General features: G+C 49.8%; 1 protein-coding gene across 3 annotated transcripts; it reads right to left on the bottom strand.

Moving 5' to 3' along the window:
• Positions 1–431: 431 nt before the first annotated feature.
• Positions 432–10,508, bottom strand: ITPA (inosine triphosphatase). Of its 3 annotated transcripts, XM_030309962.1 has the most exons (8): positions 10,367–10,505; positions 7,893–7,950; positions 7,736–7,800; positions 7,060–7,133; positions 6,216–6,247; positions 5,480–5,595; positions 2,060–2,136; positions 432–920 (listed from the first exon to the last, which is right to left on the bottom strand). In XM_030309962.1, exons 1-8 carry the CDS (start codon positions 10,430–10,432, stop codon positions 779–781), a joined length of 630 nt encoding a protein of 209 aa, XP_030165822.1. In that variant the 5' UTR covers positions 10,433–10,505; the 3' UTR covers positions 432–778. The 3 variants fall into 3 exon arrangements, with proteins under 3 accessions (XP_030165822.1, XP_030165823.1, XP_030165826.1); XM_030309963.1 differs by lacking the exon at positions 7,893–7,950 and having other exon boundaries at positions 10,367–10,508; XM_030309966.1 differs by lacking the exons at positions 7,736–7,800; positions 10,367–10,505 and having other exon boundaries at positions 7,893–8,005.
• Positions 10,509–13,954: the final 3,446 nt, after the last annotated feature.

Below are 13,954 nucleotides of genomic sequence, written 5' to 3'. Positions count from 1 at the left end.
CAGCTGAGACAAGCTTCCCGAAAAGCTTGGAGGCCCCAGGCTGAACCATGTCATGTCATCCCACTGGGATCAAGATTCCACCCTGTTCCCCTGCCATACAAATGAACTTGGCATTATAATCATAAACTAACACTCTGGCTGCTCTAATGCCATAGTGAAATACTGCCACAGCACTCAACATTCTGCATTGCCTGCCCCCAACCCAGCAAACACCATGGAGGCCAGCTGGGTGGTGGCATCCCACAATGGGTGGGTGGGCGGTGTGGATCTGGCCAAGGAAAGATCAGCTTGTGATCAGAGACGTCAAGAACGAAAGAAAAGATGCGCTACTCCAGCACCCTCAGCTGCCGCCCTTGTCCCACCATCACCCCCAACCTGAGAGGTTTCCTGCTCCTGCCAAAAGGGACTCAGGAGACAGACAACTGCCCAGGGCAGGTTTCAAAATGGACGTATCGTTTATTTTGGAGGCAAGTGTCTTCCAGTACTCTTACTTGTTGCATTTTTTACACATCTAGGGCTATTTGTGTGGTTCTTCCCGAAACCTCCATCCTGATGTGGCCAGGATAACATCCAAGGTCCTTTTAGGATCCTAAGCCAGGGGCTGCAGGAGGGACCACTGAATCCCCGAGGGCAAGAAAATGGTGTCCCTGCCCAAAGTTTCTCCAAGCAGAGCCAGCTGCTCCTCCAAGCAGGGCTGGTGAGGTGGTCTCAACACCCCTAGCAAGTGGGAACCCTGAAGGAAGTACTTGGAGGGGTGCCTGATGGGGGAGGTTTTGGGCTAGCTTTCCCCAGATCCCCCGCCAGGGTGACTGTCACCGGCTACCGGAGGACTCAGGCTGCCAAAGTATTTCTGCAGCTCAAGCAGGGCCCGGAAGCGATGGGAGATGGTGTTCTTCTCAGCTTTGGGCATCTCTGCGTACCTAAGGGGCAACAGCAGCAGTTTAGAGGAGCCCGGATTCAGGGGGTGTGCATCCCTCACCTGCCTCGGAGCCCCAAGCTCAAAGAGTCACCAGGAAAGGGTGGCGGGGCCACCAGCTCCTGACAGCCAGGGTTAATTTTTTAAAAAACTGGAGAGAGTTTTAAATTCCCCTGTAGCTGGAAACCCATATTAATGAGTGCGGAAAGATGTTAGATTTGCTCTACTGTCCAAAAGTCATTAAGGGAAGCCAGGGACTGGGGGATAAGCTGCATATTTGATCAGCTTTGTCATCTGTTGACAGGAAGCAGTGGGGCCTGACAGAGCAAATACGACAGTCTCCTCTCATGTACTGCGGGGGTGGCACGGGACAGCCAGCCAGTGGCCACTCCTCCACATCAGGACTCTAGTGAGGTGAGAATCCCACACCCCACTTGGGTACTTTAGAGCCGTGCTGTCCACTATGTGGCCACTAGCCACAAGCGGCCATTTGAATTGAAATCTACCACAATGGAATAAAAATAATTTCAGTACCTCAGCCACCCTAACCACGTGTTGGATTGAACAGAGCGACATAGAGCATTTCTGTCCCTTGCATTCTTGGGACGGTGGGGCTTCATGTTGTCCTCAGCCCTGTTTGATTATTGTGAGGCCCCAGGCCACAATCCCTAAGGGCCCCTCTAGCCTGGAACACTTGACTCCAATAATGGCCAACATGTCCAGTGTAAATAAAGGGGGTGGGTTTCCGTGACACACTGAGAACGCCTGGCACCGTGGGGGTTTCATGCGGTGCCCACCAGAGGCTATAAATATTAACGCTTTTCCAAACCAGATAGGGAAGTCGAATCATCCCACAGAACTGTCAGGGCGGAAAGGGGAAAGCACTGCAGTCCGGCAGCTGCTCCATGGCGAGCTGGAGCCCGGGCGCCCAGGACTCCCAGCTCCGCCCGGCTGCCCCTACGCTGGAGACTGGCCCACTCGGATTCCTTGAGTCCACCCCAGCGGAGCTGCCTTCGGCTGGAACGGCAGCCCGTGGCCTGGCCCCGCCCGAGCCTGCGTGCCTGCACTGAGGCGGGGCGCTGACCCAACCCAGACTGTGGCTATCCTGACCCCACATCCCTGGGAGAAAATGGAGCTCCTTACGTCTGCTCGTATCCATCAGGCTGAAAACAAGGATCCCAGCCGAAGTCCCGGCAGCCTCGGGGCACCACAATCCGGCCCTGCCAGACGAAAGGGAGGGACAGGTATGTCACTGGCCATAGAGGAGATGCACTAGGAGAAGGGTAGTAGCCAGTGTGAGTTCAGTTTGGTTAAGCCCCATTTACTCAAAAGATATGGTTTCAAGGGGTCCATGGTACCTGCAAATGTTTGCTGAATACACAAATAATATGCAGTGGGGCAGCTCTCCTCTCTCTCTCTCTGTCTCTCTCTCTCTCTCTCTCTCTCTCTCTCTCACACACACACACACACACACACACACACACACAGACACACACACAGACACACGGAAGAATGACAAACTTGAGCCCACAGATACACTGATACCCCTGGGGCCACCTGCCCTCCCTAGCTTTCACAAACTGTGACCTCAATAAAGAAGAAAGTCAACTTGGAAAAACTGACAGAAAACATTTTCTCTTAATAGAAGTTATAAGGTGCCAAACTATGCAAAGAAGCCCTCTGCCTGCTACTCAATACTCAATTTTTTTAAACAAATGTTTTATTTTTAGTGATAGAGAGAGAGAGAGAGAGAGCACGAGCAGGGGAGAGGTAGAGAGAGAATCCCAAGCAGGCTCTGCACTGTCCCTTGATGTGGGGCTCGATCTCACAATAGTGAAATCATGACCTAAGCTGAAATCAGGAATTGGATGCTTGACCAACTGAGCCACCCAGGCGCTCATTTTTATTATGCTAAGTGAAATAAATTGCTGCATTTCTCAAAATACAAAGGAGGCCCTAATAATTAAATGAAGAAACAGAAATCACTTAGCACAGTGTCCAATACACAAATGAGTTCAGTAAATACTGGCTGTAATAGGCAAATTCCAACAGAATAATGTTAACAAAGAACAATTTAACTCAGCATCATGAGCTGTCATGTTGCCATAAAAGTTAAAAAATAATAAGGGGCTCCTGGGTGGCTCAGTCAGTTAAGCTCTTGATTTCGGATTCTTGATTTCGGCTCAGATCACAATCTCACGGTTTGTGAGCTCGAGCCCCGCACTGGGCTCTACACTGAAAGCGTGAAGCCTGTTGGAGATTCTCTCCCTCTCTTTCTGCCCCTTCCCTGCTCGTGCTCTGTCTCTCTCAAAATAAATTTAAAAATTTAAAAATAATAACAATAATAATAATCTTAAAAATACAAGGGAAGGGGTGCCTGCGTGGCTCAGTCAGTGAAGCATCCATCTAGGTTTCTGCTGGAGTTGTGATTTCACAGTTCAGGAGTTTGAGCCTTGCGTAAGGCTCTGTGCTTACAGCTTCAGATCCTCCCTCTCCCTCTCCCTCTCCCTCTCCTCCTCCTCTACTTGCTCTCTTGGTCTTTCTCTCTCTCTCTCTCAAAGTAAATAAACTTAAAAAAAAATAAATACAAGGGAAGCGGTAGAGGATGAGGATGAGCCAGTAGCCATAACTGCCAAACTGTTCAGACCAAAGGCAAATTCTGCTACCGCCAGTGGGGAGCTATGTGACCAAGGCCCACAGCTGACCACTCTGAACCTCACCCACACCACAAACGGTGGGGCAGGTAGTGTTCTCAGCACTGGGGTAATAGCAGGCCCAGCCTTACCCTCATAGAATGGGTCTCTTACGCAAAACAGGCTTTCCACCAGTCAACAGATTAACGATTACCAAATGCAAAGTGCCTTTGAGGGAACAGACAGGAAGCTGGGCTCAAGAACAACAGCATGGAGTAACCTAGATGAGGAACTCCATGAGGAGACACTTTAGCCACATACAGTGCTGGGCAAGAACACTCCAGGTGGTAGACACAGCTGGTGTCAGGACCCAAGATGGGGAAGGGCTTGGCACGGGCGTTGCAGAAAAGACAACGTGACTGGGTTTAGAAAGCTCGAGTGAGACCAAAACCAGAAGAAACAAAGCCACCTCAGCGAAAGCAGAGGCTGGCCAGCAACAAAGTGCGTGAAGCAGCCAGAGCTGCGGAGACAACAGGAAATAGGGAACAGGGACCCCAGGGAGCAAGCCCCATCAGCAGGGCCTGCAGTCATTCATACTTCTGATTTTCTAGAGAACATTTCTGTGAAAGTAGAAGACAACTACGACTAATTTTTCCCAGCAATTATGATCCAGCAATCCTGGCTCTGTTCAGCCAAAAGAACTGAACACAAGATCTCAAGAGGTATCTGCACACCCATGTTCATAGCAGCATTATTCACAATAGCCGAATGTGGACGCAATTGAAACGCCCACGATGGATAAATGGACAAAACAAATGTGAATATACATACAATGGATATTATTCAGCCTCAATAAAAAGCAGGAATTCTGTCACATGCTACAACACAAATGATCCATGACGGACATTATACTAAGAAATGAGCCAGCCACAAAAAAGACAAATACTGTATGTAGGATTCCACTTATAGGAGGGGCCTGAAGTTGCCAAACTCTTAGAAACAAAAGTGGAATACCAGTTGCCAGGGTTTAGTGGGGAGGGGAAAAGGGGAGTTTTTGCTCAATGGGTATAGTTTCAATTTTGCAGGATGAAAAAGTTCTAGAGATCTGTTGTACAACAGGGCACACATTCTCTCTCTCCCTCTGCCCCTTCTCCCCTGCACACACTCTCTCTAAAATTAAAAAAAAAAAAAAAAAAAAAAAAATGTAACCAGCAGGGCATGATGAGATGTCTGTGGGCAACCCCCAGAGGAGCCTCTGGGGTATGGCTCTGTGGGCCACAGGAGACTCTGGATTTTATCATGAGAAGGTACTGGCAGAGGAGTGATGTGCCAGAATGCATCCTCCCGACACAAGGATGGAACAGCCGCACTGTCAGGGGAGCAGGCCAGCCCAGAAGGTGGTCTGGATCCTGTGAGAAGCACAGGGGTGTGTTTCTGAACCCAAGGGTGTGCTAGGCAGGCATGGGTGTGTTCGAGGGCAGCCAAGGAAGGAATGAGCTAGGGGAAGAAGATTGCACAGGAACATGAAAAGTTGGAAAGGCTGCGAGATGCTCAAGGGAAGCTATAGCCTCAGCAGTTAGATAAAAAGACTTGAGCTGGAAGCAACTGGGGTTGTCCATGTAGCTCTGGGAGTTGTCACCTTCAGTTCCATATCTGCTTCCTAGAAGGGCACACAGTGCAGAGCTCTAGGTATACCAGGCCTCAACAGCCATGAGCCACTGTGTGTATCCCAGAAACCTCAGAGGTCAAATAGATTTGGGGATTGACAGCACTTCTGGTTGTCATGCCCAGGGGCATGCCTGGGCAAAGCTCTGGGAACTAACTGGCCAGGAGGGCCCTTCCCACCACCCTCCTGCATTAGACCCTGGGCCATCGGCTCAAGCCACAGCACCCTCTGGCGGCATATGGGGGAACTATTATTCGTACGCACCGAGGTCCGGCCCCTGAACAGGCGCACTGGCTCGCTGGGGTCCCCGGTGCTGAGTGCAAACGTGCAGAGCGCATAGGCTGACTTGTCCTCAAACCCAGCCAGGAGCTGGTGGAGACCTGTGGGGGGGGGATACAGTGATGGCTGTGCAGCTCAGCTCCCAGCCTTACTCCCCATCCCTGAGTCCCTGGATGGGGGAGCCACCAAATTTGGAGAGCTTATACATGTCGTCAGATAGGTTCCGTGCTTATAACCCTGGAAATTGGGTGACGGGCACATGGAGCTCATTATTCTATTCTACTACTGTATATGTTTGAAATGCTCCATAATATAAAGTGTTTTTAAAGCACCTAAGGAGGGGACATTTTGGCCCACAACGTGACAGGGTATGCAAGGGGCGGCCAGTCCCCCAGCCCCCAGCCCAGGCCCTCGCTAAGGCAAGGACAGGCCAGCAGTCAATAGGGCCAGCCCTCTCAGCCAGAATAAACTGCAGCGCCTTTGTCTCCAAAACTCACAGCATCCCCACTCCCACTCCCATCTTCTCAGAGCTCCCTGGAGCTGGGTGTGTGTAGGGAGAGTGGCAGCTGCTCTTATAGATAGTGAAACAGATGAACACAGGCTCCATGGTGGGGGCTAGAACCTGAGATTCCTGATTACTAGTTGGGATTCCTCCACTGGACCACCTCCAGATTCTCAATTCCCAATAGATAAAAGAAGAGATAATAAAGGAGATTAATACCTTCAGGCTTTAACTTCTCCAGAAACCACTTTCTGCAAGAGAAACGAAGGTGAATCAGACAACAGGAGCAGCTGGAGCTTCCTACCATCTTCTCTGGGCTGCACTCCCCAGGGAGTAGAGCCCTGGGACGGCCATATGACAGGACAGAAAACGCCGTCATTCAAAATGAAGAGAAGTAATAGGAAAAAGGATGGAGGCATACAGGCAATGCACAGATCAATAAACCTGTGAAGACCTCAACCTCACTGGTAATTAGAAAAACGCAAACTAAAACCAAATGTGGCTAACACTTCACATCCCCCACACTGCAAAACACTGAAGCCCTAATAAGCGCTGGTGAGGGTATGGTGCAATATACGTAAGGTGCAGCTGCCCTGGCAGACATACTGGCGATCCAAAAGCTCAACATATACAGATCCAAAACCCAGCAAAAGCACTTCTGTGCGTATGTCCTCCAACCCCGGCCAAGGGTATTCAAATCGGGGTATTTGTATCCTAGAGATACACAAGGACCATCTGAGGGTGTCCGGGGCGCTGGATAGTTTTAAGGAAATCCATTTTCAGATCTCAACTTCCTTATTTCCTTTTTCCTGAAATCGATCTGCCACGAATGTACCTCTCCAGCAGGTGGGTTCCTCTTGCCCATCTCCACTTACACAATCACATTCTCACACTTTACAAAAGAAAGAAAGGCATGCCTCTCCCCCATCCCTAATCCCTTCTCGGGACAATGTGAAATATTGGTGCTGACACCAAGACAGTGAATGACCCACAGTATTAGGTAACCAATCATTTCAAAGTTCAGGTGGTTTTGTGGCCAGGCGCCTGCAAGGGGAGCACTCACATGTAGGGGCCAGGGAGGCCCCCAAGGGCGTTGAAGCACAGACAGGTGTCCTCCACCAGTACGGGCCCCTGCACCTGCAGCACATGGAAATGGAGCCCTGAGACCTGTGACCAGGAGTGGGCCCTGTCCCTAGCCTGAATTCCTAGGCCACCCTGGCTGGGGCCAGACACACAGCTAGTTGTGATCTGTAGCAGCAGGAAACAGCTACAGGAAACAGCCCTTGGGTAATCTCTTATCTTCACTTTAGAGATAGGAACACCAAAAACTTGGCAGGTTGTAAAGCTTATTCCAGGCACAGCAACAGGAGAGCTGAAAGCTGAGATTCACACTCAGGCTCTTCATAAAGTGCTCTTTCTCAATTCCACAGAGATGTGTGAGTGCAGTGGTAGATAGATGTGTATGGGGACAATGTAGGGACTGGAATGTATGTATCTGAAAATCAGAGAGAGAAGTGTGTGTGTGTGTGTGTGTGTGGTGGTGGTCTGGGAGATACTATGCAGTCAATGTTGAGAAGAAAGAAACATTAATTGGCCCCACTCTAGCTGGCCTGGGCAGGTCCTTGAAGTTTTGACCAACTGTGCCCACCCTATTATTCTCTGCCTGAGCCCAGCAGGCACAGCCCCCAGGAGCCCCCAGGACAAGAGGAACAAGTATGGGACACGCGAGGAACAAGCACCTGGCGAGCTGCCTCCTGACACTTCTGTATGGAAATCTCATCAGGCTCTCCCTGGTACTCTGGCACTTATTGGAGAAACAGACACACAGAGAGTCAGGTCACAGGGAGACAGAGAAATGGAACGAGTTTTCAAAAATAAAACAAAACAGAGACATACGGTCAATTTTCTGTGCCACCAAAGTGCATGGAAACTTATCTCCCAGAATCTGAATGACCTGTTCCAAAATGAAAGAACATTTATCACCATTTGTTAACAATTTCCCAATACTACACAAGCTGTCGTCCACTTTTCTCTTCAGGTAATTCTCGGGCCAGTCCCCTCAGGCTTACCAAATTAGGCCCATGAGCCTCACTCCAGACTTCAGGGCCCCACTCCAGCAGGTCAGCTTCCCCATCTGCTCAGCCTCCTACCCCTCCTACTTCAGGTCTCTCTGTTCACGTTAACCAGCTACCCGGAATACCTTCTCCCCTTCTCACCGCTCCCTGCAACTCTACCTAGCCTCCTATTCCAGTTCTCGATCAGGGGTTACCCAGAATTCAAGAAGCCTGTAAACCTGGATGGGAAAAAATACCTTTTTATTTTCACTACTCCCTAGCTGAAATTTAGCATCTTTTCCAATTGTGAATATAGAAAACCAAAACGGCATCAGCAGTTCCTGTGACCTTCAAATCTATTAAAATCACACATGTGGGGTTGAGCATCCGTTTCAGCTCAGGTCATGATCCCAGGGTTGTGGGATTGAGCCCTGCATCAGGCTCCATAGTAAGTGCGAAGCCTTCTTAGGATTCTCTCCCTCTGCCCTCTCTTCTGCTCACTCTCTCTCTAAAAATAAAAAATAAAATCACACATGTTGTCATATTCCATTATAGCTATAGCAGAATCTCACAATATTTACAATACTCTTTTAAAATTAGGGTAACAGGGGCGCCTGGGTGGCTCGATTGGTTAAGCCTCCAACTTCAGTGCAGGTCATGATCTCACGATTAAGTGAGTTTGAGCCCCGAGTTGGGCTCTGTGCTGACAGCTTAGAGCCTGGAGCCTGCTTTGGATTCTGTGTCTCCTTCTCTCTACCTCCCCACCCCCCGTTCGTGCTCTGTCACTCTCTATCTCAAAAATAAATAAACATTAAAAAAATAATAAATGAATAAAATAAAAGTATGGTAATTACACACTGCTAGATTGAATCCTTTAATGCGTTAATAAAGTATATGTTAACTAGATCACAAACATTTATATTTTGAACTTTCTTTCCTTTTTTTTTTTTTTTTTAAGTTTATTTATTTGTTTTGAGAGAGAGAGCGCACAAGCTGGGGAGCGGCAGAGAGAGGGAGAGACAGAATCCCAAGCAGGTTCCATGCCATCAGCACACAGCCTGATGCAGGGCTCGAACTCACCAACTGTGAGATCATGACCTGAGCCAAGCTCAAAAGTTAGACACTTAACCAACTGCGCCACCCAGGCGCCCCTACAAATATTTATATTTTGAGAACTGTTCAACAGAATTTCCTTTGTGATGGTGCTCTGTTCAGCATGTCACTACTTGTCTGTTTGACTGGTCTGGCCTCAAGATCCCAAACTTTTCGTTAGCACAGGGCTCTGGCTCCTGAGTAGGACACCCTGTACTGGTACAGAAGTGCTATCATTCTCTATACTGCAGACAAATGAAGGGGCCCCTAATGACTGCATCCCACTGGTCTGCCTCAGACATATCTAGCGGATGTCACCGATTTTGCACCATGACTCACCTCCTTGGCCATGGCTGACTGAGCAGGGGCAAACCCTTGACCAAAGCAAAGCTAATCAGAGCTAATGCATGGCAGAAGCCTCACTGCCCCCTCCAGCAGGAGGGAAGGAAGCAGAAAAACACCAGCAGGAAAGGGATGAGCATCCAGAGAGAACTACAAGGACCAGATAGGCCCTTGAGAGGCTCAAGTCTTGTGAGACATCACATTGTAACATTGTATTACTAGGAAAAGTCACCTGGTGGTTTATATAAACTTCTGGTGTCCCTATTACGTGCTGCCAAAGGCTATCCGTCCACCCGCAGAATCCTCACAGCTAGCCACAAATTCCCAGAGGCAGGAACTCTGGATCCATTGCCTCTCTCACTCTTCCACCCAACTGGTTTGTGAAACAGACCTCTCAAATCATCCCCATTTCACAGAGAAGGAAACAGGCTTGGAGAGGCTGAGGACCACATTTCTGAACCGTGGTGGGGCGTGGACGGCTCAATTTGGATGCCTGCCCCACGCGTTGTCTGGCACTCCTGGGTCCGCAGGGCGGCCTGGATCAGCTCGAGGGGTGTCAAGAGGCACGGTTTGGGGTCTAGCTTAATAGGTGACCACTGGGACAGGTACTATGGACCCGGCATTCCTTTGGCTCCCGCAACCCCGAGCTCACAAGCCCGGATCTGTCAACGCCTTCATTCTATCAAGGCCAACCACCGGCCGCCCCACTCCGCACACAAGGCTGTTTCACTCCACGAGGCCCAGCCCGTTCCACACGCCCGGGTCCGCCTCTCCGTGCCCCCTCCACCTGGAGACCGCTTCTCTCCGCCCTATCCTCAGCGGGCCCTGCCACACGCTACCCCCCAGCCGCCTACTGGTCGGCCTCCCGCGCCCTCCCGGCACCTCCTCCAGCTTCTTGGCGTTCCCCGTGACAAACACGATCTTCTTCCCGGCTAAGGGGGCCGCCATGCCGAGCCGCACGCATGACCCACAGGAAGCCCCTTTGCCTCGGGTGGCAGGCACTTCCGGCTGGCGCGCGGAAGCGGGCGGCACGGCTTCCGGCTTAGCGTCCCGGACAAGGCAGCTTTAGGCTCCCGGGAAGCGCGTCCTCTGTGAGCGGCAGCCTAGCTGCCTTTGGGGCGAGAAGTCCGCGCTGGGGGCCCGGCTTCCTTGCTCAGGTTCCGGGAGCAGAGCGCCTCTTATCTGGTTGAGCAGCCTGGGGCGCCGGGCGCCAGAAGGGGGGAAAATGGCGCGGCCCGTCTGCGCCGGAATTGCGAGGTCTTCCAGAGACTGGCGGTCGAGACCAGGCCCTCCCGCCAAGGGGCGCTCTTTTCGAGGACCAGGAGAGACCACTGCAACCACCGCCCCCTACCCTGCTTTCTCCCCACTCTGGGAAGGGGAGAGGGAAGGGGGCACCGAGGGAGGCTAAGAACCTTCACGGTAATGAGCTGCAGTCTTGTGCTCTGGGCGGTTCGCGTTCTCCGCGGGCGCCTCCAAATCTGCCTCTGAGAGCTGTTTCCTTCTGGGCAAGGGCTGCAAACCTGGGTCTTTATCCTGACCTCATCTTCAGCCCCACTCCCGTCTCTCCTTTCCCGTCAAGTCTGACCGTGGGTTAAAAACAAAAACAAAAACAAAACTTGTTTTCAATTAAGATATAATTAACATGTAATACTGTATCAGTTTCAGGTGTACAACTAATGGCTTGATCTTTGTATACACTTGAAAGCGTTCACCTCCGTAAGTCTGGTTAACATCGATCACCTTATGTATTTTTTCCTGTGATGAGAACTTTTTAGATTGACTCTCACTAACTTTAAAATATGCAGGACGTAGTCAACGTGCTACCATGCTGTACATCTCCAGGATTATTTATGTTACAACTGGAAGTTTGTACCTGTCAACCCCCTTCACCCATTCTCCAGTCACCCAACTACCAGTCTGTTCTCGTTAACTATGAGTTTGTTTGTTTGTTTTAAATATTTATTTTTGAGAGAGCGTCAGCGGGGGAAGGGCAGAGAAAGAGAGGGAGACGGAGGATCCCAAGTGGGCTTTGTACTGACAGCAGCGAGTCGGATGTGGGGCTTGAACTTACCCTGAGATCATGACCTGAGCTGAAGTTGAGGGTCAACTGACTGAGCCACCCAGGCGCCCCTGTTTTCATTTTTTTAGATCCCGCTACTTGCCTTTGAATTTAAATTTGGCATAGCCTAAAACAAACCTGGTCTTTTCACCTGTCTCCCAGGCTTGAGACCTCCGTGTTTTGACTCCCTCATTCCCTCATCCCTACAGCCTCTCAGATCCATCATGCCTTCTCCATGCCCACTGCCTCAGCCAGTTCTTTGCATCCCGAAAACAGTGAAGGGGTACAGGATGAGATGCCCCAAAATGTGCCACTGTGGCACAAAGATTATTCCGAGTTAAAAGTAATGAAAACGCAATCGATGCAGGAAACGCTATCTCCCCGCCCCCCCCCCCCAACTGCCTAAATTTACATTGGAAAGGAGAGCCTGCAACAGGAAGAGAAGTATTAATTAACAGAGACCCCCCTCCCTTTATGAAGGAATTTATCTGCATAATAGAGCAACCTTGTTTTTTCCAAATATCTCTTTTCACCTTGCTAATGAGTTTTCTTCCCTTTGTATCCTCAGTCCCCTACCCCTTCTCCTCCTAGTGAGCCTCACATTGCCCCTTTGTCTTATTGGAGGCAGCAATTTCATTGTCTTGGAATGTCTTGTCTATGTGGATTCCCTGTACACATGCCTTTTAAATGTGATTTTTCTCGGGGCGCCTGGGTGGCTCAGCCAGTTGAACGTCCGACTTCGTCCCAGGTCACAATCTTGCGGTTTGTGAGTTTAAGCCCCGCATCAGGCTCTGTGCTTGGAGCCTGCTTCTGATTCTGTGTCTCCCTGTCTGTCTGCTCCTCCCCTGTTCACTCTCTGTCTCTGTCTCTCTTTATCTCTCAAAAACACTAAAAAAAAACTTTTTTAATGTGGTTTTCTCCTCTTAATCTCTCATGTCAGTTTGATTCTAAATCCTTCTAGGAGGACTGTAGGACAGAGGAAGTTCTTTCTCCCTGACAGTACAAAGAGTAGGGAGTGCCCACAGCAGACCCACCTGTACCACAGGCCTTGACCCACTGCTAACATCCCCAGTGAACAAATCACCTGTCTCCTTCCTCCAGGGACTCAGCAAGGGCAGATTCAGGGTGGTTCTTTCCTGGTGAGGAAACTCCTGACAAAGCATCAGAAGTCAGAGGTCTGTCAGTGCCTGGATGAGTTATTTTGCTTAATGTTCTTGTCCTCTGATAATCCCTTTTTTTTTTTTTAGACCCTCAAATTTGTCAGGGAATATCGAAAAATTCCCATGTTCTCTAAAAACCTTTGCTCAATGACGTTACCATAGCAGGAATGTTGCAGAGGCCAAAAGGCATTACTGTGCCCTGTGGTGGTGGGGGGGATGGGGGTCTGAAGTTTCCTGTTTAGGCAATTTGATGAGGCAATGTACGAGGGTCCTTGGAGTTCGTCTGAACATAGTGGGTTAGATTCAGGGAGTGAGTGGCCCTTCCTTTGTGTCATCTGTCTTCCTTCTTCATGACGTCATCAGGAATCCCCAGGGGAGCTCTCCCCAGGGAGCAAAGCTGAGCTCCTGGTTGTGGAAAGCTTCAGCTACAGCCTCAGGCAAGAAGCTCTTCGCCTGGGACGTGTGTACCACACAAACAAATACCATGCAATATGGTCAGTGGAAGGACCCTGGGAGCACTGGGTGCTAGGGGAATCATCACTGAGGTTGGAGAGGTGTGGACAGTCACCCAGCAAACCGTTGGAGCCCATAAAAGGTTATTAAGCAGGGAATATTGTGAGTGGGTATTCGCTTTAGCTACACCTCACTCTAAAGCTGAAGGCCTAGGAGTATAAGAGCTTGTGGGGAGAGAGGAGATACATGAATACCTGTAATTCATGCAAAAGTTTGTGTATATGTAATCTAGTCAGGACTCTTGGTTGCAATGACAGAGATCCTCCTAGTCAACAACAAAACGAAAAAGAAATGTACTGATTTAACTGATAAGCGAAGGTATAAAGAGACAGTCAAGTTCATAGTTAGAAGAGAGCGAAAGGGGATTGCAGTAGTTCATTAAACGAACTATGCTTGAGTTCAACTATGTGAATTTTTACCTCCTAAAATTTAGTAAGGAATATAACAGGAAATCTCTTTGGAATCACACACCCTTCCGTTGTGAGGGAAATCCCGTTAAGCAAAGAAGGATGATTCTTGCTCTCAAAGGAGCTCGTGAGGTCCTGTCAATTCTACCTCTGGAATAGTTCTTCAGTCAGTCCCCTCCTCTCTACCCCCACTGCTACTGTCATGAACCCGGCCCTATTTTGTTCATACCTAGACCCCGGCGGCAGCAGCTGTCTCCCCGTTCTCCCTGCTGTCTTCCACCCCCTCCACAAATCTTAATGACATGCTTGGGCTCCAGGATTCTGAGAACCT

This window comes from Lynx canadensis, chromosome A3 (genome assembly GCF_007474595.2).
Source record: "Lynx canadensis isolate LIC74 chromosome A3, mLynCan4.pri.v2, whole genome shotgun sequence".
NCBI classification, from domain to species: Eukaryota; Metazoa; Chordata; class Mammalia; order Carnivora; family Felidae; genus Lynx; species Lynx canadensis.
This window is presented reverse-complemented; position numbering and strand designations above follow the sequence as displayed.